General features: G+C 49.0%; 8 protein-coding genes across 8 annotated transcripts; all 8 read left to right on the top strand.

Annotated features, from left to right (window-relative positions):
• Window positions 1-510: 510 nt before the first annotated feature.
• Window positions 511-3,585, top strand: LACBIDRAFT_303739 (uncharacterized protein; the record flags this gene model as incomplete). Its single annotated transcript, XM_001884376.1, has 12 exons — window positions 511-1,234; window positions 1,289-1,457; window positions 1,516-1,624; window positions 1,679-1,771; window positions 1,823-2,067; window positions 2,122-2,181; window positions 2,256-2,440; window positions 2,500-2,556; window positions 2,610-2,940; window positions 2,990-3,032; window positions 3,084-3,122; window positions 3,172-3,585. 12 exons carry the CDS (start codon window positions 511-513, stop codon window positions 3,583-3,585), a joined length of 2,469 nt encoding a protein of 822 aa, XP_001884411.1.
• Window positions 3,586-3,829: 244 nt separating this feature from the next.
• On the top strand, window positions 3,830-5,354 carry LACBIDRAFT_303738 (uncharacterized protein; the record flags this gene model as incomplete). Its single annotated transcript, XM_001884375.1, has 5 exons — window positions 3,830-3,989; window positions 4,044-4,144; window positions 4,198-4,281; window positions 4,338-4,422; window positions 4,471-5,354. 5 exons carry the CDS (start codon window positions 3,830-3,832, stop codon window positions 5,352-5,354), a joined length of 1,314 nt encoding a protein of 437 aa, XP_001884410.1.
• A 1,417-nt stretch (window positions 5,355-6,771) lies between these two features.
• On the top strand, window positions 6,772-10,114 carry LACBIDRAFT_303736 (uncharacterized protein; the record flags this gene model as incomplete). Its single annotated transcript, XM_001884374.1, has 11 exons — window positions 6,772-7,003; window positions 7,062-7,142; window positions 7,198-7,475; window positions 7,588-8,076; window positions 8,127-8,267; window positions 8,321-8,710; window positions 8,761-9,046; window positions 9,096-9,192; window positions 9,244-9,394; window positions 9,450-10,037; window positions 10,091-10,114. The coding sequence occupies 11 exons, from the start codon at window positions 6,772-6,774 to the stop codon at window positions 10,112-10,114; spliced, it is 2,757 nt and encodes a 918-aa protein (XP_001884409.1).
• Window positions 10,115-10,403: 289 nt separating this feature from the next.
• Window positions 10,404-14,476, top strand: LACBIDRAFT_303735 (uncharacterized protein; the record flags this gene model as incomplete). The annotated part of the gene is made up of 5 exons (XM_001884373.1): window positions 10,404-11,279; window positions 11,330-13,298; window positions 13,359-13,483; window positions 13,531-14,230; window positions 14,283-14,476. The coding sequence occupies 5 exons, from the start codon at window positions 10,404-10,406 to the stop codon at window positions 14,474-14,476; spliced, it is 3,864 nt and encodes a 1,287-aa protein (XP_001884408.1).
• A 343-nt stretch (window positions 14,477-14,819) lies between these two features.
• On the top strand, window positions 14,820-16,289 carry LACBIDRAFT_303734 (uncharacterized protein; the record flags this gene model as incomplete). The annotated part of the gene is made up of 5 exons (XM_001884372.1): window positions 14,820-14,866; window positions 14,919-15,263; window positions 15,316-15,520; window positions 15,572-15,883; window positions 15,939-16,289. The coding sequence occupies 5 exons, from the start codon at window positions 14,820-14,822 to the stop codon at window positions 16,287-16,289; spliced, it is 1,260 nt and encodes a 419-aa protein (XP_001884407.1).
• Window positions 16,290-17,286: 997 nt separating this feature from the next.
• Window positions 17,287-18,515, top strand: LACBIDRAFT_330075 (uncharacterized protein; the record flags this gene model as incomplete). The annotated part of the gene is made up of 5 exons (XM_001884371.1): window positions 17,287-17,377; window positions 17,473-17,564; window positions 17,692-17,867; window positions 18,063-18,067; window positions 18,415-18,515. 5 exons carry the CDS (start codon window positions 17,287-17,289, stop codon window positions 18,513-18,515), a joined length of 465 nt encoding a protein of 154 aa, XP_001884406.1.
• A 285-nt stretch (window positions 18,516-18,800) lies between these two features.
• Window positions 18,801-22,617, top strand: LACBIDRAFT_303733 (uncharacterized protein; the record flags this gene model as incomplete). Its single annotated transcript, XM_001884370.1, has 11 exons — window positions 18,801-19,230; window positions 19,289-19,315; window positions 19,490-19,795; window positions 19,860-19,925; window positions 19,996-20,064; window positions 20,146-20,456; window positions 20,512-20,620; window positions 20,672-21,744; window positions 21,796-21,946; window positions 22,006-22,364; window positions 22,417-22,617. 11 exons carry the CDS (start codon window positions 18,801-18,803, stop codon window positions 22,615-22,617), a joined length of 3,102 nt encoding a protein of 1,033 aa, XP_001884405.1.
• A 183-nt stretch (window positions 22,618-22,800) lies between these two features.
• Window positions 22,801-24,217, top strand: LACBIDRAFT_330073 (uncharacterized protein; the record flags this gene model as incomplete). Its single annotated transcript, XM_001884369.1, has 7 exons — window positions 22,801-22,987; window positions 23,045-23,163; window positions 23,221-23,455; window positions 23,508-23,622; window positions 23,692-23,882; window positions 23,940-24,037; window positions 24,098-24,217. The coding sequence occupies 7 exons, from the start codon at window positions 22,801-22,803 to the stop codon at window positions 24,215-24,217; spliced, it is 1,065 nt and encodes a 354-aa protein (XP_001884404.1).
• Window positions 24,218-24,264: the final 47 nt, after the last annotated feature.

Genomic DNA, 24,264 nt, shown 5'->3' with positions numbered 1-24,264 from the left:
TTTTTGTTGGCAGACTTGAGCGATAGAATACTGAGGTTCTTGTCGGTGCACACTTTACAACAGCACGCCGGTTTTGTCGGAACCCTGAACTTCTATAAATATCCGCCTTGTGTCATGTGGGGAACCCTAGCATGTCAGCTTCTCCAGATTGTCTCCAGACCTATCCACGATCCATTTAGTGTTTCCTCGGTTTGTTCTCTGACGTTGATATAGGCGATTTGTGTGTGTACTCATCGACAGAGACGTTCTCAAGCGCTGGGAAGCCTATCTATTGCCGAGTTGGCATGTTAGGTACGCACGAGGGGGTTTAGGGTGCCTGCGCAAACCCGTTGACGTCTCCAATCGGCTGGACCGGGTTCACAAACAAGAAATACTTGCCTTGTGGCGCTGAGCTTGACAATCAGGTTCAAACTAATTCTTTCTGTGGCTCTACCCAATCTCTACCCCTTCCACTGTTGCAGTCACATCTTTTCTTCACCCAGCCTGGCGCCGCAGGCCCACGGCTAATGGATGGCACAACAACCTCGTTCTCGTTCCCTCTCACCTCCTGGACTCAGCGGCTCCACGGCGCCTGTCACGCCTTCTCCGCTGCGGTTCTCAACGACTCCGAGCTCAAATGGACACACACCACCAGACTATGTTCGTCGGCCCCATAACAATCGCGATGACCAGGATGAAACGCAACAAATACCTCTTTTGCCTATCTCACCTGCTTCACCACCAGGGCAAGAAACGGAGGGGCCACCACATGCAGATGATGTTAAAGACGATGAGAACCCACTATACGTAGACCCTTTTGCTAGGCCTGGAGGCTTTGTCTGGCGGAGGAGCCAGCATCGACCGCCATACCTCTCTTTGTCTGAGGCCATCTACGATGATTCCCAGCCGGAGTTCGATGCAATGAAACTCTACCGCAATTTTTTCTCCGATCCCGTCAAGGATTCGATCTCCAAGCCACAAACTAAAACTCCTTCTTTATACCCGAGAGGCCTTCCCAAGCCGGCGAAAAAACATCCTTTTGCGCAGGGCTTCGAGCCCCCAAGATGGAGATTGTTGTGGATTCATGTTGGACTCTGCTTACTTGCGTACCCGTTCCTCTTGATTTTCGTTATCCTGGCCAGGGGAAGGTCACTGTTTTGGGCGCGATTCTTTGTTGGTGTTGGTTCGGGGTTGGTTGGGTTTTCTCTGGGACTTAGTTTGTTGAGGCTGGGCAGAGGGATTCTGGAGGCATCTGGTGCGCTTTTTCGTTTTGTTATTTATGCCATTATTAACGCCTGAGTGAGGACAGCTTGGGCAACTGTCATTCATGTATCGCGTGTCGTAGACCGCCCTGGGATGAGGTTGAAGGATCTTGTGACGCACTCTGACAATTGGACAAGCGCATGGTCCGCCTTCCGTTTGCTTTGGGATAGACAAAACTATCGCGGAACAGATAGAGATAACCGAAGGAGTTACGAGTGAGTACCCTCTTTCCTATAGGTCAATATGATGGCGGCCGATTCTGAGTACTACTAGCTCACGACCTTGGTCTCTCTTCATATTTTTCTTTCTTGGTCTCGTTTACCTTGCGGGATCATTGCCGTTTATTCTTTCCCGTTTGGTAAACATTGAAACACATGTTCAGGTAAGCGCTACGACCACAACGGATGCCTTTGACGATCTGATCATTCTCTCTAAGCTACAAGACCAGAATTACAATGAAGTGACGGTCATGGGCGCACTTTCAGCTGATGATCTTTCACGAGCGAACAATGTTCAAAGCATCTTTCAGGTGTGATTCAAGCCTTTCTACTGTGACTGCTCTAGACTATCTGTGGGCTAGAATCGTCAACTCGCGTGGACGTTGTCCCCGTCCTCATTGCATGGCGGTGTGCCTCCCGCCGTTTCGTTCTTCTGGGAAAACACCGCAGTTTTCTTTGCCGAGATCATTCCCGAACAACTTCGCCCAAATGGAACCGGTCTTGGGACTTTCGATGACAAAACTACCATGACATCTATCGACCCTGATGATCCTGTCTTCAACCAGACAGCGCCTGCTCTGAATGTTGACCCTGGTTCAGTGTTGCGGTATGTGACTTATTCTACGACGCTTGATTGTTGTGTTTTACCTGGGACGTTCAGCTTTCCTCGTTGGGGTATTAGAATAAGTTGCGCGAAGATACCGGATGGATATGCGAACATGTCAGTCAGTGGTATTGTCGTCTTTCACAAGCAATCGCCATTACTGACTCCAGTTTATTTCTGCCTTCTTACAGCGTTCCGTTTTCTGAGACGGATATGTCGTACCTTTTCACTCCGAGAGAGGTCCTTCGTCCCCTCTTCTCTCATTTGGGCAGGGATTTCCCTCGAAACCTTGAACAGCCGTACAACTTCAGCGCGTTGGTTGATCCTCTGGATTCTTTGCCTGAGGCCCTCAACATGAGTGGCATTGCTCTGGGAGGTAAGCTTGAATTCGACTCAGATATGTCGCCCAGCTTTATTAGATTGTTGCAATTTTAGCCAAGTTCTGGAATGACGGCATGGCTTATAACATGGGGACCACGCCTTTGAGCACTGGTGAGCACAGTTACCTGTTTCTAGAAAGATGCCTGACAAACTTGTTGCCTCAGGTGAAGATGGCGCTGGCTTCGTCACGCTAGAAAACATTTTTGTTAGGCTAAATACGACTTTTGCACCTGAAGGTAGCTTTAGTCGTCTCGGCGATGTCAGCATTCCCGACGTAAATGGAGCACCTACTTTCATCGGTTTCGACGCCGCCGTTTGTCTTGAGCTGTACGAACCATGGGTGGTGGAATTGTATAATAGCTCCGTCGCATACCCAAACTCTTTGCGGATCGTGGACAAAGCGGCGGCGATGTCGACTCACCAGCGAGCAGAGAAAACGCTTGCCACGGACCCTTCCGTTGAGCGGCAGTTGTTGTCGTCGAATTACCCCACCGTGTATGTTCTTTTTTATCTTGCGATGCAGATTCACTATATTGTTACGCAGGTTTACGATTGCTCACCAGAGTAGTATCAACCAGATTTTGAAGGTTTGTTGCAACCTATCTAATAAATTGACCTCAAGTACTCAGAAGAAATAGGATAACGGGCGTCATACGACCTATGCCCCATCAGCAACTGTATGCTCTATGCCTTGATGTTTCTCCGTGGTGCTCACCCGTCGTTCAGCTCCTTTCGTACACAGGCCGCAATGGGCCTAATGGGTATACATCACTCTCGGAAACCCTCTATGCCCAAGCTAGAGCAATGGCCGACGCTAGAAACGTTTTACCCTATTTTGCAGGGTCAGGCCTCCTCTTAGCTTTCCAATATCCGGATAGCATTGTGACCAGCGTTGCGATTTTCACTGTCCCTTTCGTCGTCACCCTCATCATAGTCTGCCTGGTTGGGGTTCTCGCTGCATTGTTTGTTCCGAGGCTTCCGTTGTCCGTGCCTCGTCGAGGGTTCGGGTTGTACTCGTGGGTTGCAGCGTTTTACGCCAAGGAATTCGTCAGTGAACGAACGCCGGGAATTGAGAAGAATATGGATTTGGAAGAGATTGAGGATCAAATTGGTGCAGTTCGATTTCGGTATGTCAGTTGATGGAAGGATCTGTGGTATGTGTACTATATTATTTTAGAGACTCACCAGATGTAACTTTATTACTCGCGCACCCTTCTGGTCGCCCTACTGTGACCAGAAGCATGAAATTTCACGACTAAGTAATCCATCGGTCTTTTCCATGTCTTTTCTTATTGTCCTTGATCAACTCCACCCACCCACCGCTTAGTCAGCACATGTAATGGCTAATTGTAAACGCCTTGTGCTGAAGTTGTTCTGAACCACCATGGCGACCTCCGACACACGATGGATGCCCGAAGGACGCCATCCCGTGAACGTAGGCTCGTCATTGGGCAGGGCTCTGAAAGCCCGCAAGCTCAAGGGCTCAGAACCTGCTACGGCAAAACGGTCGAATCTCCCAGATCGCGACTTCTACTCATTTCGATGTTCGTCTTTCTTCCTGTTGCTTAGAATTGGGCGTACGATGACGCTGTTCACAGATAAATTCAAACCCCCTTCTGTCGACATGACTAAACCTGGTACAATAGAGGTTAAGAGGGGGGAATCCACCAGCGTCACGGTGGAGTATCCTGGTTCCCAGGTGCGCGGTATATCAGCAAAGTTAACTGCTTATTGATCTTTGGCTATCTATAGGCTGGCGAGAAGCAAGTATTTTTGGGATCAGAGGCTGCGGCAAAAGAGTGGGAGTGCGTTCTCATTTACGACGAAGAGACCGGCGTACGTTCAATATGTTGTATCTTTCTACGTCATGCTAATTTTGAGGGGCGGTGTAGACATACACGTTAGAGAAACTAGATTCGTGCATGACTCTTACTTATCAACGGAAAGCGGCATCGTCCGCGCCTCGTCCGGCACCTGGTATGTTATTTTTGTTTGCTATGCAGGTGCAGACTTATCCCCGTACAGCCGCTGCCCCGTCCCCTGCACCAAAAAATACTGCACGCGATACAGTGGATGAAGATATTCTGGGACTCATCGACGAAGACGCCGAAGGGGAAGCCGACGTGGAACTTGTGCCAAATGCAATCGCCCAAAGGCAAGAGGAAGAGGAGGAGGAGGAGGAGGAGGAAGAAATAGATATACCCCCGCGACCGGTGTCACCTCCTAAGCCAATACCAAAGGTTACACGACCGGTCAAACCGTTACCCAAGTCTCGAGTGGACCTACCACCTACACCTTCACCGGCCCCGGTGCCTCAAGTGATAATAAAACCAGCTCCGCCGAAACCACGCCCGATACCAAAGGTCAAGAAAGCAAAAAAGGAGCCGGAAGTCACTGTGCTTTCGGACGCTGATGAGGAAGTGCTGCAGTTCGGAAAGCCTGCCAAGCGAGCACGGCCATCGACGCCCAACCCCCCCGCTAATCCGGTTTCGTCTGGTCTTGCCCTTCCTGGGTTATCATCGTCATATATTGTTCCTCCTATCCCTCCAGGTCAAGTGGCTTCTGGCTCTTCGACGCGTACGGCAGCCGTGCCAGTTCCTCCTCCTGCTCCCATATATTCTGATTCGGAGGAAGACTGGGAACCAGTAGAGCCGTCGAACCCACCTGAAGTTACGGGGGAGGCGGATGATGTATTTGGGGATGACAATAGGGAAGAGATTGACGTGAACGATTTCGAGGAGGAACTCAACCGCCAGATGGAGGGAATGGAAGATGAAGACTTCTTAACCACTGCCTTGTCCGAGGAGCCTGAAGTGCAACCAATATCAATAGAGCAGCTTGTTGGTGGAGCTGGGGCGGAGCTGCCTAGCGACGATGATTATTCTTCCAGCGACAGCGACGACGATTAGGTGAACCACGTTTCTGTTTGGAATCTGGATTCGAACAGGGGCGTTTTACCATGGACTCAGGGGCTATTTATCGATTTGGAATTGCAGATTACCTATGTATTCACCCAGTATTTACCCCGCTACATACAAGGACAATGAGGAGCCTGAGGATATCTATTTGCAGTTGTTGCACAAGAGCTTGAGAATTTGGTCAAAGACTTCCCAATCGCCCATGACAACTGAAGCTGGCCCTTCACGATTGCCCCAAAACGACGGCGAAGCGGGATCGCTGCATGAGATCGAAGATGGATTTGACGAAGAAGAAACTGGTTTAGGACGCGGAATGGACCCCGCCGGATTTTCTGGGGAGAAGGTCGTCAAACCTTTGACCAAGGAGGCTTTGCTTGCGTTCAAAGCTGCGCAGGATCGTGCAGGGGTTATCTATATTTCAAGAATCCCTCCCGGAATGCAACCCGCCAAAGTTCGTCATTTGATGAGCGCCTACGGCGAGACTGGGAGGGTATATCTTCAGCAAGAAGGTGCGTGATTACCGAAATTATCTTTTGACAAAAATTCATCCTTAATGACAGATGCGAAGCGAGCATATCTCAGGCGCAAGCATACAACTACCAAGAAGCCGCATTACACTGAGGGCTGGGTGGAGTTTAAAGACAAGAAGATTGCACGAAGCGTTGCTGAGATGCTGAATGCTCAGCCCATTGGAGGCAAGAAGGGTTCACGTTGGAGAGACGACATTTGGACGATGAAATACCTTCCCAAGTTCAAATGGAACATGCTTACGGAACAAGTCGGTGAGTTTGCCATTTCATTATTCTGTTTATCTTCCTGAGTTCCCTTACTCCGTTCCGCATTAGCTCACGAAGCCGCTATCCACTCGGCTAAGCTGCGCGTGGAACTTTCTCAGTCGCGGTCTGAACAACAAGACTATATGAAGAATGTGGAGCTTGCCCGCGTACTAGATAAACGGGCGGCGAAGAAGAGGGAGAAGGGCGAAGAGCTGGAGATGAAACCAATGGAACGCTCGCGGAAAAGGCCCGCCGACGACGGGAACGACACGGAGCACAGGAAGAAGAAAGAGAAAAGGGTGGCCCCCACAGACGACACAGTATCTCTAGATAATGTATTGAGTAGCATATTTTAGAGCTCATCGTTGTCGGTACGCACGGGCCTGTCGGAAGGTGGAGCGGAGATTGAATCGAGTGACAGCGTGAGCTCGGCGTAATTGCAACCTCATCGCGAACACAGTTCAGCGTGTTGAAAGCAGAGTTGAGCTCGTCGCAGTAGCCAACGCCCACGCTTTGTGTCGTGATCCCAAGAGGTCTGTGCTTCACTATGCTCGACCTCTCTCCGCCAGGCTCTGATCAGCCTTCGTGTCATATTCGCTTCTCTTGACTACTCAGTTCTTTCCCTCTAAAAGATGTCCTGGTCTTCGTCGTATCCTCCTCCACCGCGCCATTCTCGCTCTCGTTCTCCTCCACGCGGTTCTTATCCACCTAGACCTCCTCACCCTGACTCGGCATACCCAGAAACATATAGGCCAGACTGGGATGCCTATGACAGGGATCGAGCTTGGGCTAATCACGAACGAGACCGCATGGCTTATGACTATTCCCGCCGGGGAAGGAGTCGTAGCCCTCAACCTGACGAAGGCAAGTTCCATGTTTCTACGAGTTCTCTGTGCAAGTTCCCACATTTGTCGTTGTTTAGCTGGCAGGAAGCGACGGAGATCAATGTCTCCTTACGAGAGGGACAGATATGAACCAAGACCGCGCTACAACGATGACTACGGTTTGATATACTGCATTGATTCTGAACTTTTTCCAGCGCTCACACAATTCTCCAGATGCCCATTCTCGCGGGTACGGCTACTCGTCACCGCGCCGTGGACATGGTTCTTCGTTTCCTCCAAACCGACGCGCTCCGCCAGACCCACACACCTTTGACTATCCCGCTTCGCTGAAGCAATACGCGGAGTGGTTTCGGTACTATTTTCCTCAACAAGCAATCGACGAGGACAATGCCGACAAGGCCGCTGAACACGAAGCTGGTGATGGCTCAAAACCCCGTAACGGTATCAAAAGTAAATGGGAAAAGTATAAGAAGGATTTTGCTGCAACTCAGGTCAGTACGTTTCCCCCATTTTGTTCGCTTCGTTCCTTCTACTTGCTTGCGACTCGTTGCATTCTGCTTATGTCAGACAAATATCTAAACTCTTCCTCGTGTCGTATTCTAGCTTCAAACAATGTTTGAACATCATAGGAAGTCACCTTGGTTTGCCGAAAAATATGACCCAGCTCCGGAATTCCAGAATTTGCGGATGAGGGTGAGAAAAGAGGGTTGGAAGGGGCGGCTTAACACTTTTCTTGATGATCTTGAATCGGGCAAGTTTGACCCAGATTTGAACGAGCCTGATGGGGAACCCTCATCTCCTGTTAAGGAGAACCCTGCCAATGACGACACAAAGGCTGAGTCGAATGGAACCGCTGTACCCACCGCTACTGATAACACCAAGCCCACGGCTGGCGAAGATGACATGCAATTCAACGTTGATGCAGATGAAGAGGCGGCTGATGGAGATGCCCCGCGCGTGGATGCGAACGGAAAGGCCTCCTCGGATAATAGACGTCAAGTTCGCGGTGAAGAAATTTCCGTGCCGCCCGAGGGGAACCAAGTTATGATTAGGACAATCCCTCCCGATATCGGACGCGTCAAACTGGAGGAGGTAAGACTGCTCCCCACATTTCTTTGCTTTTCTGACGTCTCTCCGGTAAGGCTTGCTCAAAAATCCCTGGTTTTATTTATATTGCACTGGGTGATCCTTTGCAAAAGCGCAATTACTATCGTGCAGGTTGGCTTCGTTTCACAGACGATGCGGATATGCCCACTGTCATGTTGGAGTTGACGGAAAAAAAGGTATTTTGTGGAACAGGCATGGCTGTTCCTGATGACTAACAAATTCTTTTCAGATTGAAGGGTTCAAGTTGCATGTGACTCACAATCTTCGGCCTTTTGTCAACAAAATTCGCTATGCACCCGAAGTGGCCAGTCGACCTGAGCGGATAGAGAAAGATCTTGCGAACGCAAAAGCTCTTGCGGCTATCTTGGAGGCGGAGGCCGAAAAGTTACGCGTTTCCAAACCTCAACCAGTTGCACCCAAGACCGAAGAGGGTTCGGCCCCTACTAATTCTGACACCGATACTGTCATGGCAGCCCCGGAGGTTCCGGATGAGGAGGAACCTGAACCAAAAGAGAGAGGAAGCGATGCAGTAGAGCGCAGGATCGAGAAAGTTATGGCTGACATGCGTAGCCAAGGTTTGGTCAACATGGATGATGAAAAAACTCATGAAGCAAAGAAGGTCCGTGACTTGATTCTCGTCCTCGCCATCTGTTTCTGAGGGTGCTCCAGGCTGTAGTCTCGCTGGATATGTATCTTGCCTATCTTCGGGCTGCTTTCCACACATGCTACTATTGCTCTGTTGTTACCGACCATCTTGAGGAATTGCAACGTAAGTGTCTGAAACATGCGAGAAAACCATTGTCCAAGGCACAGCTTGAGGGAATGAAGGCGGAGATTGCGGAGAATGTTGAGAAGGAGAAGAAGTCCAAGGATGAAGATGCTGACAAGGAGAAGGAGGTGAAAAAAGAAAGTACCGCCAAGGTCTCCTCTGACAACAAGGATTGGAAGCGCAATGGTTTGTTTTTCCTATCCCTCCTGCCTCTTGTGTTTACACGTCGTCGTAGATGAGCGCTGGATTGACTGGCTTGACTCAAAGCTCGCCTTGCTTCTCAATCGAGATGGTGTTGAACCGCATCAATATGGTGGCAAAAGCTACGAGGAGTACGTATTTGCTTGTGGGTCTGACGAGCATCTTACTGACGTCCATGGCAGGGAGTTGACCAAGGCAGTTGAACCGTACATCAAACAAGAGGACGAGGGCAAATTCAGATGCAAGACTTGTCAAAAGCTGTTCAAAGCTACATCTTTTGTTGAGAAACATATTGCCAATAAACATCCAGAATTGGTGAAACAACTTGATGAGGTACAGTTATCATCTTCTCCCTAGCTTCGCGTCAATCGTTAACCTCATTTGGCAGCTTCCATACTTCAATAATTTCGCTCTTGATCCACATCGTATTCAGCCCTTTGCACATCCGCCAGCTGCCGTTGGAAACAGCAGCCAAGCGCCGCCACCCCAAGCCTACGGCATCCAAGGGCCAGCTCCATTCTATGGAGGTGAATTTGGTCGAGGGGCTCCCTTTTACCCTAATGGACCGTTCCCTCCAGGCGCCTATCCTCCTCCTCCGTATCACAATGGTTACTGGGAACCCCCTCCGTTCCCAGGTGCCATGTATCCTGGTGTCGGCGCTTATCCCGTGCCAATGCCGTCTTCGAGACGCGATGACTTAATAACGGCTCGACGGTTAAGCGACCGTATCAGCGGATTTGCAACTGAAAGCTCGGTTATTCCTGCCGGCGCAGGCCTTCCTCCGAAGCCCACTTTAGCTGCTATGGACACAGCGCTTGTGAGTGGAAGCGGAACTGGAAACGGTCGGAGGAATAGGGGAAATACAGGTGGTTCGGCCAGCGGACCACCTCCGCCCCCACCACCCGATGCCAAGGAAGATCCTCGTGCCGCGGCAGGTAAGAGAGTGAGCTATCATGACATGGACTTGGTTGCAGAGGTTTGTTTTCATATCTTCCAATTGAAATTTTACGCTTACCTTGTTTCATCCAGGGCGATATCGAGTTATGTTACTGACTGTGAGACACGGCGTACTTACGCATACTCCGGCTGTAAAATAGGATGAGATTACGATTTAAATTGAAATTCGAGGGACATCTGTATTTGGTCAGCTTTATAGTTGTAACCCCCGATCTCAACTTGGAAGCTTGAAGCTCAAACTTCTGCCAGCCATTCTGCTGTGAGCATCTGCACAATAGCCAGCTCTAGACACTTTGAGAACGTTGCCGACGTTGATCACGTCTTCAAGACACCACCCATTGAACAAGTTAATCGGAGACACACTCATTAGGGCCACGTCGGGGCTATGAGTGCGCCTATGCTCCCTGCAATGCACTTGTCGTCGACGGATGGCATGCAGGAATTCGTTGCTCTCGATTTACCGAGTAGCAGCAAGTTCAGCGTCTCATACGCCTCCACAAGCCGTCAGAACATGATGGCTTCTCATCACGAACGGAGGTCGTCGTTTAGCTCCTCAGAGGGCGAGATGCTTAGCTTAGAAGGGGAGCCGTTGGAAGGGGATAACTCCGGAGACATCTACCGAACAGAGGAACCTAGCACCCCACTGTTAGGTTATGGCTCAGATTTGCCAAATACTCAGGATGATGATCTCCTCAAACCCTCATCACTGCTCTCAAGGCGTTACTCCATGCCTCTGCCTTCGCAACTTGCCCAATTACAGCATCCTCACAGACCTGGCCCCTCATTACCCGTCCGCTCCGATTCTTATTTCTCTTCCGCTCAATCTGCTCAAGTTCATGAACTCTCAGTGGAGCTCGCGGACGCCAGCCAGATGATTATTCAGACCATGCTGCAGATATCGCCACCTCAGGTTCTGGACCCCACAAAGGAACAGTTGTCAGCATGTTCTCTTTCAGTGCCTACCTCTTCCATTTCTGCCATATTCACTGCCATGAAGAATATAAATTATATCTCTGCGAACATGTCGGCCTTCTGCAGCGAACCAATGAGCCCACGCGCTGCAGAGAAATCTCCCGCACGCTTAAGCCCACCGATCCTCAACGAATTTGATATTGGGGAGACGCTGCAGTGTGTTGGCGATGTTCTGAGTGGCGCTGCGGCTGAGGCTGGCGTGGATTTGGTAATTTATCATGGCGACGTTAGTCTGAAGCACATCTACGTTCTCGGCGACGAGAGTGCAATCTCTTACGCTCTTTGTCATGTTCGTTTTCAAACTCTTCCATCTCAAATAGGATTGACGTTTTCTCACAGATCGTCCGGCAAGTCCTACACACTGCTCAGCGAGGAGACTCAATAGAGCTTGGCCTCCTTGTCACGCCGGTCAATACGCACCCGGACCCCCCGAATGTTGTTTCTCTGGACGATGAACAGTTGAGAGATTTACCAAGTCTGGCGGGTTCTGCCTTTCAGTTTACCATTCGAATATCACACAAATACGGGCCCTCGGAATTAGACCAGGGAACAAGTCGGTCGAACACCTCAGAATCACCAACCCGCCCCAGAGCATCATTTTCAGCGCAGCTGTTACACCAAATACTTGACCAGATTGATGGAACTCTGGAGCCCGAACTCTTAATTCCTGAATCACTTACAAGTGGGCGTACATGCGATCTTCGGTTCACCTTGCAGAGTGTAGCTTCTCCTCCGAGAACGCCTATACAAGAGTTTGGAACAGAAAGTGGTGGCAGCCCCGAACCAAGTATTGAATTACTGACAACGTTTGTGGAATCGTTGAAGGGAAAAAAGACAACGTTATATGCGAGCTCTAAACGTTCTTTCGCACAACATCTTACAAGCTATCTGACAGCTTGGGGAATGGATGTTAGCCACGTTTCACCTGACGGAAATGTCGACGGAGTGACTGATTCCCCAATATCCCCACCCCCAGCTAAAAACCAAACGCCGCAAGTCTTATCAGCCTATCATGCGAACGCAGAAGGCACCCTAGGATCCGGTGTCCTATTCAATGCAGAATCCACACAACCGCTGACAGAGTCACCTTTGTTTATCTTGATTGACGATAACGTTGACATTCTTAAAGAGCGTCTTCAAGCGTTACGGATAGAACAAAATCAACCGTCGTCATACCGCAATCCACGCAAGCGTCCCTCTTTAGCCGCCAACCATCGACCACGATCGTCACCTCACTTAGCCCGTCTGCTGGGGCAAAACACTACACTTCGCCAACCGGTGCCTGCGACTATAATGATGTTTGCCAGTCTTTCTAAATACAAATTATTGAAGGATGTTATGCAAAGTATCGTGACTTCTTACACTGCGTCTTCTATCCCTTTGCCAGAAGTTATGATAATCCCCAAACCTGCTGGACCCCGTCGCTGTCTGACCGCACTTCACACAGCAGTTACAAAACCAACTGTGGACTCCTCATTCATACCTATCGCAACGTCTCCTACGAGTCCTGGCGTCAACACACGAACGTCATTTTTCAGCAGTCGCCACAATAGTGTGAGCAGCAACCCTCCTGCCAGTCCCTCCTCAACCACCTCCACAACCAAATCCCGGCCTGTTGGCTCTCGCTCCGATTCCGATCGTTCCACTAGATCCACGAAAGATATTTTGGAGCAACCATCAAATCTTCCTCCCTCACCCCTTGCACTACCTGACAACGTTGAATATTTCTCGGCAGCAGCCCAAAAGTTAGGAACTTCTCCCTCTTCAGGGCTTGTCATTCAGAGCCCAGATGGCCAGCCCGCTGGCATCTATTTCCACCCTCGCAGCAAAGGCTCGCGGAACCCATCCAGTCAATTAATGGAAAGAGATAAAGGCCAATTGGGAGTGCCGCCCCCTCGTAAGGCGTCCGCGTCAAGATTAACTCCCAACAGCTTCGGTGAAGCCGTTGTTTCGTTTTCGTCATTGCACGCAGCTATGTCCCCTAAAACCACGTCATCTGAGTCTGGCGAAGGAGGCCTTTCGCAGTCCATCTCATCGCTCAATGTTCAAATTCCTGATAGGCAGCCAACACCTCCAAGTTCAATGCCATCGCTTGCCTCTAGTATCCTTGCACCTGTCCCACGTCGACCATCTGAAAGCAACCGCAATCTATCTCCACCTCCACAATCCCCTTACCCTGAGGGCACACCTTCTCGACGGAGTTACAACAAACGCCCGTCACCTCAAGACAAGGATTCGTTCAATAAAAAGGGGAAGGCGCCAGCTGATGGTAACATCGTTCCGCCCATTAGTGTCCTGATTGTTGATGGTGTGGTCATCTTTATCTTGTTTTTTCTTTCTTTGCGAGCCCTAACGATTTTCTTCGTAGATAACCCAATCAATCAGACCATTCTTTCGACCTTTATGAAAAAGAAGAAGATTACTTATCAATTGGCGAGCAATGGACAAGAAGCCGTTGAAAAATGGCGCACAGGACAGTTTCATTTGATTTTGGTTAGTCTCTTGCAAGTTAGAGGATTATTTTTGACCTCGTTAATCAGATGGATATCCAAATGCCTGTCATGGACGGGATTCAAGCAACAAAGGAGATACGGCGCCTAGAAAAGAGCAACGCAGCATCTGGGTATCCACCTAATCTAACACCCTCCACCGAAACAGAAGGGCAAAGGACACCATCAGAATCATCAGTGTCTGCTACGTCGTCGGAGAGTCGACCGCCCGCCTCGCCTTATCGCTCTTCTGTAATCATCGTCGCCCTCACCGCTTCATCGCTACAGAGTGATCGTGTTGCTGCGCTTGCAGCTGGGTGCAATGACTTTTTGACCAAGCCTGTGTCGCTCCTCTGGCTGAACAACAAGATTATCGAATGGGGCTCTATCAAAGCTTTGCAAATGTGGGCTGATGTTCGCCCCGACGCCATGCGAAATATGAACACTGGACAAGCGGCGCAAGCTCGCAATGTTGCCGAGCGACTGAACATCCCCAAAGGTCGCGCAACGCCATCGCCGAGCCGCTTACAGGAGAATGCTGCGGCCATCGCACTTGCATCACCTGCAGGATCAAGTATAATTCCCAGTTTCGTCCCCGGCGGTCTCTCTGGAACCTGCACCGACAACAGTACCCCAACCTGCCCACCGAACGAATCGTTCCGAGCAAGTTTCGACTCGCCACTTGAAACTGCCCTTACTGACTTATCGAAAGTCCAACCTTTCACCAGGAGGTTCTCCGACATCGCTGATCGTGCGTCCGGTCTTTCTCCATCCCCTTGAATGTTTGTTTATTACTGAATTAGATACACCAACACAAAGTTCTGTGAAGACTGATGCTACTCGTAGTTCAAGCTCAGATTCATTAACGCCTACAGCTACCTTACCTGAGACATTATCTAATGACGGCGAGGAGATTCGGGAGAATGGCCATGCTGGCGCCTTACGCCCCCGTCCACCAGACAGAGACACATCTGTCAATAAAGTACCCTTGCCATGACGTTATTGGGCAGCCTTAGGGATTCTGGGAGGGTTGATCAGCTTCATGCTTCCCTCCTCCTGAAGGCTGCCGGGTTGGAAGATCCCCACAATGTTCATCATCATGGTTCGCACTATATCTCTTTTTCTCGGTTCATATTTTTTTTTCCGGGATGGTGTCATTTTTTCGACAGCCAAGGTTGTCTAGGTTATCCAACATATGTACTGAACTGTTACAGATCTTTGTATCAACCCGCAGAAGTAGATAGAGTTTCGTGTATTACGTCTGTCAACAATGTTCACACGACTCTAATTTATTGAGAAACGCGATCCTGTCTATCTTCGGTTTGAAGTTTGAACGCGCCATGGTCATTTCCTCAAAACCAATCATCGTCGTAACAGGTGCTAATGCGTGAGTCATATATTTCCAGCGTTGGGAGAATGGTGCTGAAAAGAGACTTTAGAGGTGTAGGGTTTGGCATCTGCCAACGTCTTCTTTTCCAGTTGAGCCAGGCCTACCCAACCGATGCTCTCCCTCAGGCTTTTGCCCCAGATACCCAAACGACGGAGATACCCACCACTTATGATGGTCTCACTTTAATAATGGCATGTAGAAGTGAAAAGCGTGCGGCAGAGGCTCGGGCGAAGCTTCTTCGTCTCTTCAATGCACACGTTGAAATCTTGCGAAAAAGCCCTAATTATGATGGACACGCTCACAAATTCCGGGAGAATGTTGACATCCAATTTCATTATCTCGACCTTGCTTCGATCGTGAGTGTATTTCGCTTTGCAGAAGAATTATCGCAGAGGTAAGTCCCTGTTGTTGGTGGCTTCGTGGCAGGACCCTCACTTTCGAAATAGATACCCCTACATTTCCCACCTAATTTGCAATGCTGGCGTCAATAGCTTCAAGGGTCTCCATTGGCCAACTTTCTTTCAACAATTCTTTACAGATCCTGTTGGTGTGGTGACACACCCAAGGTTCAACCTTCAACACAAGGGAGAGCTGAGTATCGACGGCCTGGGTTGGGTTTGGCAATGCAACACGTTTTCGCATTATACTTTGGTAAATTAGGCTTTTTCATTGGTCCATTTAACTTCTGACACCACCTTGCAGTTCCGTGAACTGCAGCCTTTGCTGACGGCGTCCCCTACTGAGGCCAGGGTAATTTGGTCTTCGTCCCTCGAAGCCCTGCCCTGCTTCTACGATTCAGAAGACTGGCAGCTCAAGAATACGGACCACTCTTACGAGGGTTCTAAATACCAAATTGACCTCATAGCTACTGCTCTGGAACAACAGTCCATCCAGGAGGTTGCTCCAGATTCCAAACGTATACGGCATTTCATCTCACAACCTGGAGTTTGTAACACGCAGGTTGTGCCTGTAGGAATGGTGCTCGACTTCATAAAAGTTATCCTTTTCTACTTGGTATGTCATATAGCTTGCCTCGTCATATTCTACTCCCTGAATGCACGAATGATAGGCCCGCTTGTTTGGTTCTGTTAACCATAATATCGAACCATTCAAGTCTGCTATCGCCACCGTCCATCTTGTATTGGCTCCCCTTTGCTTCATCACACCCCTCATGGGATCCAGATCACTTGCACCAGCCAATGAAACAAATTCTGACCTTCTTGGAACACATCCTATTCGATTTGGATCGCAGACTGAACGATGGGGTGATGAGCATGTCGGGTTGACCGAGGTTGCTGAGTGGGAAACCCATGAGGAGGAAAGTGAGGCGCTGTTAGCGCGATGTGATTTGCTCCTCCATTCCTTGCGCATTTCTGAGAGGGTAACAATGGACTTCGAAACTGCCAGTGAACATATGTAGATGGTGGTCAAATGGTGGTTTTACCTTCTTCTGCTCCTATGGATTTCTGCGTGTTACAGCTAACTGCATAACCGTAGACGATATCTAAATTTTACTTTGTGCGCCTTTATTTGTACAAACAACCGTATTAGGTAGAACGCCCTTCCAAGTTGGCAGGTTCCAACCGCTCCACCCTTATGACGTGCGGGGCGGGATTGGAGCGTTTGGAGCAACTACCGAAACGGTGCTAGAACTTGGAGCAATGGGCAGCACGCGCGAATCGGCGTCATGGTTTACATAGCCACGGCCTAAAACGGATGTTTACGCACAGACAAAGGCGCAAAGTGAAATTTCAGATGCGGTCTACGATTATGCAGTTAGCTGTAAGTTCTGACCAATATTATAATATGATTCAATTAGTAGAAATACCGAAGCGGAAAAGTCATAAACCCATTGCTCAAGTGAACTCATTTGAATGACCATCGCGATAGTGCTTTGCTGCATTTTGTAGTTTCTTGAACGGTTTGGCCAATAATACATACGCGATCACCTGACTGATTCGCGCTACGCACTGTGCGCTTGGCGCGACGAAATCTCGAGGACTCAAACTTCAAAGGCGTCATTTGGGCGTCATGCTGGCTCACGCTGGTCACCGGTCGCCTTTCTGAAATTTTTGCTGTCGCTACCCTTGATTTGAAAGACTCTCCACGCCCCTGTTGCGACGCAATGTTGATTGCCAGAATCCGCATCGGTACATAGGCATCGGTCAAGCTTCGGTGTCTTCAAAAAGCAGTCGGCATTTTTATTGGAAAGGCTCGGTAAAATAAAAAAAGTGGAGTTTGGAGTTCAGCTGCTGTTATCACGTGGAATGAAACCTTCGCAAGTGACAAAGTCGGCGATGGCCAGCTCCCCCAAGGGATAGGAAAGGCTTACATCTGAGTTAGATGGGGCAAAAGTGGAGAACACTTATGTCATATATGATTCTTCCGGTGATCAAGAGCGCTCGGCCAAGCATATAATGGAGTATCCCAAGAGGTCTTCAGACAAGTTCTTCTTAGACTTCTATGGAAACTTGGTCACCCAGATATCATCAGGTGCTGCGCGACGTCGTATGTAGTAACGAGAAGGAATTATTGGGGAAGAACCGAAGCAGAGTAGTAATCCGTCGTTGGGCATTGAATAATTTGTCGATGCAGATGAACAGGGATATCCGAGTCGGCGCGGTATTGGATACGAGAATTTCTATCTGGCGGAGCTCCACAACAGAGCGGAATTTGGAGAAAGGCAGGTCCAAAGGTACGAGCAGGGTACAAGCCACGTGAATGGAATTGATTTTGAGAACGCGTCGTCATTGAGTTATCCATTTTGTAAGAGCGGTTGGGGGCGCACTAATCTTTAGTAGTACTACCGGGACACGCCTTAGACCTCTGGAGACGGTGGCGAAAACTGTTCAAGAGATTCACTGCACCTAGAAAAGGACCGGAGCAGTCATAAACAGTTCCAAGGCAAGGACCGCAAACGTGCGCAGGGAGAAAGGATCATGTTTTTGGTTTCCGGCTACTACGGACTTGAAGCTTCAAACTATATCAGCGATTTGTTGTATGTTTTGTTTTACCTTTGGTGGATAAATTATTGAGAGATCATGAGTACTTCAAGCTGTTCTATCGAGAAATAGACTTACATTCGCGATCTCTTGGTGAAACGATGTCAAGAAGATGGCTTGGAAGTCCACGACGCAACATTTTCGGTCCGCAATTGAATTCAGCAATAAGTCGGACCGGACGGAACGTATAGCTCAGGTTCGTTCGCTGCTTGCCGCAAAAGGGCATTTTTTGCAACGGTTCGCGCGTGGCAGCTGACGACACAGGGTCTCACAGGGCCCATTTCTGTAGGTGCGCTAATTTGAAGGTATTGAACATTTCTTCCGGTCAAAATCACAAAATCAGAAATGATTTGTGATGATTTGATATTCAATTTAGAAGGGAAGAGTTCAGATCTCAGAGTTTGAGGCTTTTCCGACCATCAGGCTTCAATAAGTAGACTCTAGAAGATTGAAATTTGAAGCCAACTGAAGCCGTGAGCCGTGTTCCTGGCTCGAGCAAGGGTCAAGTAGCCTGCAGGATGACTGTATGATTTAAATAGTTAGCATATGAATTGCCACACCGGATTCTGGACTGGGCACCATCTAGAGGCGGATGGTGGTCTATGGTGGTTGGCCTTTGCGATCAAGGTGCACATGGATTGTGATTGGGCACAAATATAGATTAATAGCGAAACGTTGCAGTGGTACTGGAGGGATTGCCACGGAACGTTTGCGTGAATAAAGAGTGTAGGTTGGTAGCAGGGGGGGCGGGGTCACACTGGCACAAGACTGTGTCAGGGAAGAATAATTTATAAAGAAATCAATATCTAATATTCAGTTTCAGCTCCGCGATACTACAAACTAACAGCCTCCATTTGGCCTCCATAGTTCGACTAACCCTTCAACGCCTTTAACTTCGACCTTGTCGTTGTCCTCTTCGTTCCTTGACCATGAATGCCCTCCAAGATCTTTCCAAAAAGACGTCGATCAACTCTCTTCTTAACCCACAGGAGGCTTCCGCGTTTCCCGCTTCCGTTGACGCGAACCCAGGGCATCATAACAATCAGGGAGTCATCTACGCAACTTCATTCAGCAATGGTTCTTCTTTTCATCTAAGAGCTGCTAGCTGGGATTCTGTCAATGAAGCCAAACGCAAGGCAGAGAACGGCGCGAACGGTCACCACCACCTTCATCCTCATCAACATGTGTCCTCCGCGGAGACGTACTCCGATAGTCGCGCACCTCGCATGTCAAGGTCTCGGATGGGCGATATCCAACCATTCCATATTGAAGGGCCGGTGTGGCAGCCCCAGCAAGACGTCGCAACCATGTCCTATGGCGCCTCCGTCGTACCGCCCTTGTACTCCGCAGAACGCACACGTAAGCCAATATCTATGTACTCTCTTACATTCCTGACTCTTGTGTGTTTTGATCTCAGCGATAGGAGGCGATTACCAAAGCCATAGTTAGTTGATATGACTTTCATTGTGTGGGCGTTCCACTAACCGCCGGAAAATTCCTTTACAAAGACAACTACAATCGGAGTTATCCTGATCCAGCGATGGTCCAAGCACCCGCTCAATGTAGCTATACTCCACCTCGATTTCATATTTTTTTGCATCTAATAGTTGGCGATTAGTTTACCAAGCTACTGAGCGAGCGTCTGTTCGCCTAGCAGCACGCGGAATGGTAACGGAGGGACCGCAGCATCATCAAGATATCCGTTACAACGGCATGCCGTACTACCCTCCCAACGGCGTGTATCACCCTGCCGTCTACTCGCAACAGTCCCAGGAACAGTCAGAGGTAGTGCCATTGGCCTCACTCCCAGCACAGCCTCGGCCAGCGAGTTCCTCTGGGTCAGCGAAACGACGATCTCCAGACAGTGAAGTAACTCCGGCACCAAAAGCAAAACGAACCGCCAAGCCGAAAACAGGTCCAGAAGGTATTTTCTTTCCCATAGCAATTGAGTGTTTGACTTGATTGCCTGTCTAACACATTCATTTTAGGCCCTTCAAAGCGTGGTTACAACGCTCAAAAGCGCAGTGAGGCTGCCCAGATTGTCGCTCAAAATGGTATATCTCCTCATTGTCCAGTCAGATGACTAGTTGTTACGTCGCTAACTTCCCTGTGCTCTTTTCTTAGCACAATTATTGCCGACCGTGAAGTACGCGCAAGTGACAAGCGAGAAGGGGAAAGAGAAAGGTTCTGATGGTGAGCTGACTTGTCATCGGTCGCACTGAGGTTATTGACGTCGTGTCTTCTTAACCTGTCCTCGCACCTGCAATGTTGTAGTGCGAATGCAGCTTGTTTCCCCTGACGTAGGCGCCAGTGAAGCGAGCGTCTCCCTCCATCCGGAATTACAGTTTGCCCGCTGCATGTCCAACCGTTATCGGAATGACCAGTTTCCGCGTTGTGTTTCGTGCACGAGGCGGTGGGCGGGTGATACTTGCCGCTTTCAAGGTATCAGATTTTTCCTCAAGGATTCAGAACGGAATATGGTTGGTATTAGCTTTGTTGAAACCCAAAAGGCTGATCTACCAACCATGAATTTCCCCACACGGTGGAATGTGCCGTTGAGGGCGGAACATATCAATAGGACCAAGGTAGCTTTTCAATCAACTACTTGAACATATCATATTCATCTAGGCCCTTTCATAGAGAGCTATTGCCAAGGCCCTCTTACCAACACTAAGGCTGGAACGTGAGCACTTGAAGTTGCCTGAGCTGATTCGACGAGTACGCGAAAGTGAAGTCCGGGCCACATGTGGCATGTTGTTTCCTGAGATTTATTATGATACAATCTGATGCATACGTCTAGACACGTGCATGACATCCATTTTTTCGTCATCGTGGATGTGTCGCCTCTGCGGGCGAGAGGCCTGTGGGGAATGTTTTGCCCAGGTTAGGGAACTTACTTTCGATCGACCCGGAGCAGGGCAAGCAGAAATTGCCGCGCTTCAAGCCCGTAGAGAGAAACATGCACATAGCAATCCGTTCTTTTTGAGCTGCACCCGCCGAAATGAACACCAAGCCAAGGATTTTTCCCCCATGTCTCGTTTCTGCAAGGAGGAACTAGGAGCTGCCATTGATGCTATGGAGAGGCTCTTGATTGAAGTTGGTACTGAAGATCGTGAACATCAACAGGGGACACTGAACGAGATTGGTTCATCTAAAGAGGATGGTGTCACGGTTCAGAGCGGTAGCAGCAATAATCACGAAAATCAGACAAGATCCCTTTTACACCAGGATCTTTCCGCCTCTCTTGGCCATCTATCACAGTCGATCCCCTCCACAAGTTATACCCCTTCTTTTCAGTCGGCTGCAATGCATACACCAGAACCGCCCAGATACCCTCAAGAACCATCACCTCATACCAATGCTCCACCCCACCCTACTCAGTCGCTTCCCATACAAACACAAGCAATCCACCTAAATGGTGCAGCAGCCCGTCTAACCCAAGCCTCAACACCTTCATCTCAATCGCAACCCCATACGCACAACGCCAAGGATACTCAATCTTCGTCTCAATTCCCTCCATCATTAGCTCCTCGAGGACTCGCTTCTCCCCCATATATTCCACCTAATCTTCCCGAATCCATTGCCTCCATTCCGTACCATGAGATCCGCCGATACTCTAACTCAGAGTTGTCGTCGGTAGACGCCACAAACAAATTTGCTCGGATATGGGCATTAGGCGAGCCCCTCTTGGTGACGGATGTTCTGCCGCAGTTTAAAATCCAATGGACCCCAGAATATTTCAATGAGAAACATGGCGACCAGAATTGCCTGATTCTCGAGTGCCAGACGGACGTGAACAAACGGGTGACTGTTGGAGAGTTTTTTAGATCATTTGGAAAGTATGAGAACAGGACAGAATGTTGGAAATTGAAAGTTCGTGCTTTGGAAATGGTAGCTTTTCACGCTCTTATATTTTTTCATCAGGATTGGCCTCCATCAACCGATTTCAAGTCTGAGTTTCCTGAACTATACGCGGACTTTAGCCAGGCCGTTCCCGTTCCCGACTTTGTTCGTCGCGATGGTGTATTCAATATTGGATCGCATTTTCCAACCAACACCATTGGGCCTGATCTTGGTGAGTCATCGCAAAATGTAAATAAAAAAAACTTCTAATATGTACATGAATTTTTACAGGTCCTAAGATGTACAACTCGATGGCCTCGACTCAAAAAGCAGGAAGCAAAGGCTCCACCCGTCTACATATGGACATGGCAGACGCAATTAACATCATGACATACGCATCGCCTTGCCCTGATGGAACCCTAGGGTGCGCAGCTTGGGACCTCTTTCGGGCCGAGGACAGCGATCGACTGCGCTCGTTCTTGAGAAAGCGATTTGGGGGTGGATCAATACAAGATCCAATCCATACTCAGCAGCATTACCTCGATGAAGTATTGCGCAAGGAGCTATATGATAACTGGGGTGTGAAGAGTTATAGGGTATACCAGCGGCCCGGGGAAGCCGTTTTTATTCCTGCTGGCTGTGCTCACCAGGTTTGTGTTTATTTTTTCAAAAACATTTTTTAGACTGAACTAATTGGCTTAGGTATCGAATATGGCGGACTGCATCAAGGTAGCGAGCGACTACGTCAGCCCTGAGAATATTGAACGCTGCGAGAGGTTGACGAGGGAGTTCCGGGAACAGAATCAAAGCAAGGTGTGGAAGGAGGATGTTTTGCAGCTTAGGACGATGATGTGGTTTGCATGGCTATCATGTTGCGATCAAGAGAAGAGGGTATCGGAATGAAGTGCACATGCTTTGCTTTACTTATGCACAACGACAAGGATACGGACAAGTGTTTAAATTATAGGTGTTTAGTTATAACTTTGGCAGAGTTTCAAGCTGGCTCTAATTTTATGAATTTCAAGTCACGTTGACTCGTCGCGCGACCTTACTCAGTACTGCTCGTCAAATTTATCTAGGTTCGCCATGGCACCACAAACGTGCGCTATTTGCCAGAAAGCAAAGGCCATGGTGAAGCGTCCAAAGACAGGCGAGCAGATCTGTCGGGAATGCTTCTTCTACGTCTTTGAAACCGAGGTTCACAACACCATTACTCAGGCAAATCTTTTTAAACCTGGGGACAGGGTTGCGATTGGCGCATCTGGCGGGAAAGGTGTGTCCGCGATCCGTCTTTCTGAAATGAAAATCTCGGATTTTGAATGGGATCTAGATTCCACTGTTTTGGCATATGTTATGAAAATGCTTAATGAACGCTATCAGTACGGTTTGGAGCTGTTCTTGCTCTCGATCGATGAAGGCATTACGGGGTATCGGGATGATTCATTAGAGGTGTGGCCTTAAATTCGAAAACGCGACTGTGGCCTGGGCATTAAACATTTCTTGTAGACGGTGAAGCGCAATCAGCAACAATACGATATGCCACTGAAAATCCTTTCCTATGATGAACTGTACGGCTGGACAATGGACGCCATCGTCTCTCAAGTTGGGAGGAAGAATAACTGTACATTCTGCGGTGTTTTTCGTCGACAAGCCCTTGATCGAGGCGCTGCGATGCTAAATGTAGATCACATCGTGACAGGCCACAATGCAGATGACATTGCAGAAACGGTCCTTATGAACAGTTTGTTAACCTCTTCTCCATCACAGTCGAAAAACTCAAACAATGGTTCTAGTAATGCGTGGCGATATCGCGAGACTTGGACGATGTACATCAATCTGCACCCAAGGCGAAGACACCATTCGACGATCAAAGCCTTTCAAGTACGCCTACGAGAAGGAGATCGTGATGTGCGCCCGTCTTTCATGCCCCTATTATTCTTATTTCGCGCTCCTCATCGATTTCATCTTTTTTCATAGGTATGCATACTTTAAAAAGTTAGATTACTTCTCGACGGAGTGCATCTACTCTCCCGACGCCTATCGTGGCCACGCACGCGTTTTCCTCAAGGACCTCGAAGCAGCTCGACCCAGCGCGATCATCGATATCATTCACTCAGGGGAAGCTTTTGAAGTCAGGGAAGAAGTCAAAGCTACTCAGCGAGTGCAGCGTCAGTTTCTTTTTTTTCTTTAACTTCCAGGACCTGCTTATCTGACGGCTCTTCCAGAGGTTTGTCAAAGGTGCGGATATATGTCGAGCAATGCGCTGTGTAAAGCTTGTACCCTTCTCGAAGGCCTTGAGCGCGGTATGGCAAACTCCGGCATAGTAAGTGCAGGCGTCTAGATGTTCGAGCACTATCAGTTGATGAACGATCGTCCCCCATAGACCGATAGAGCTCGTAAAAAGCTAGATGCTGAAGGTCCTGCCCCGGACAATCTACGAACGATACCATTCTTCAAACCGCCCTCTGGGGGTCCCTTGATCGCCATTGAAAGTGTTTCGTGAGGACATCCATGATCCTGCATAGAATTTGACGCTGTCCTTTCACTATC

This window comes from Laccaria bicolor, genomic scaffold (genome assembly GCF_000143565.1).
Source record: "Laccaria bicolor S238N-H82 LACBIscaffold_25 genomic scaffold, whole genome shotgun sequence".
NCBI classification, from domain to species: Eukaryota; Fungi; Basidiomycota; class Agaricomycetes; order Agaricales; family Hydnangiaceae; genus Laccaria; species Laccaria bicolor.
This window is presented reverse-complemented; position numbering and strand designations above follow the sequence as displayed.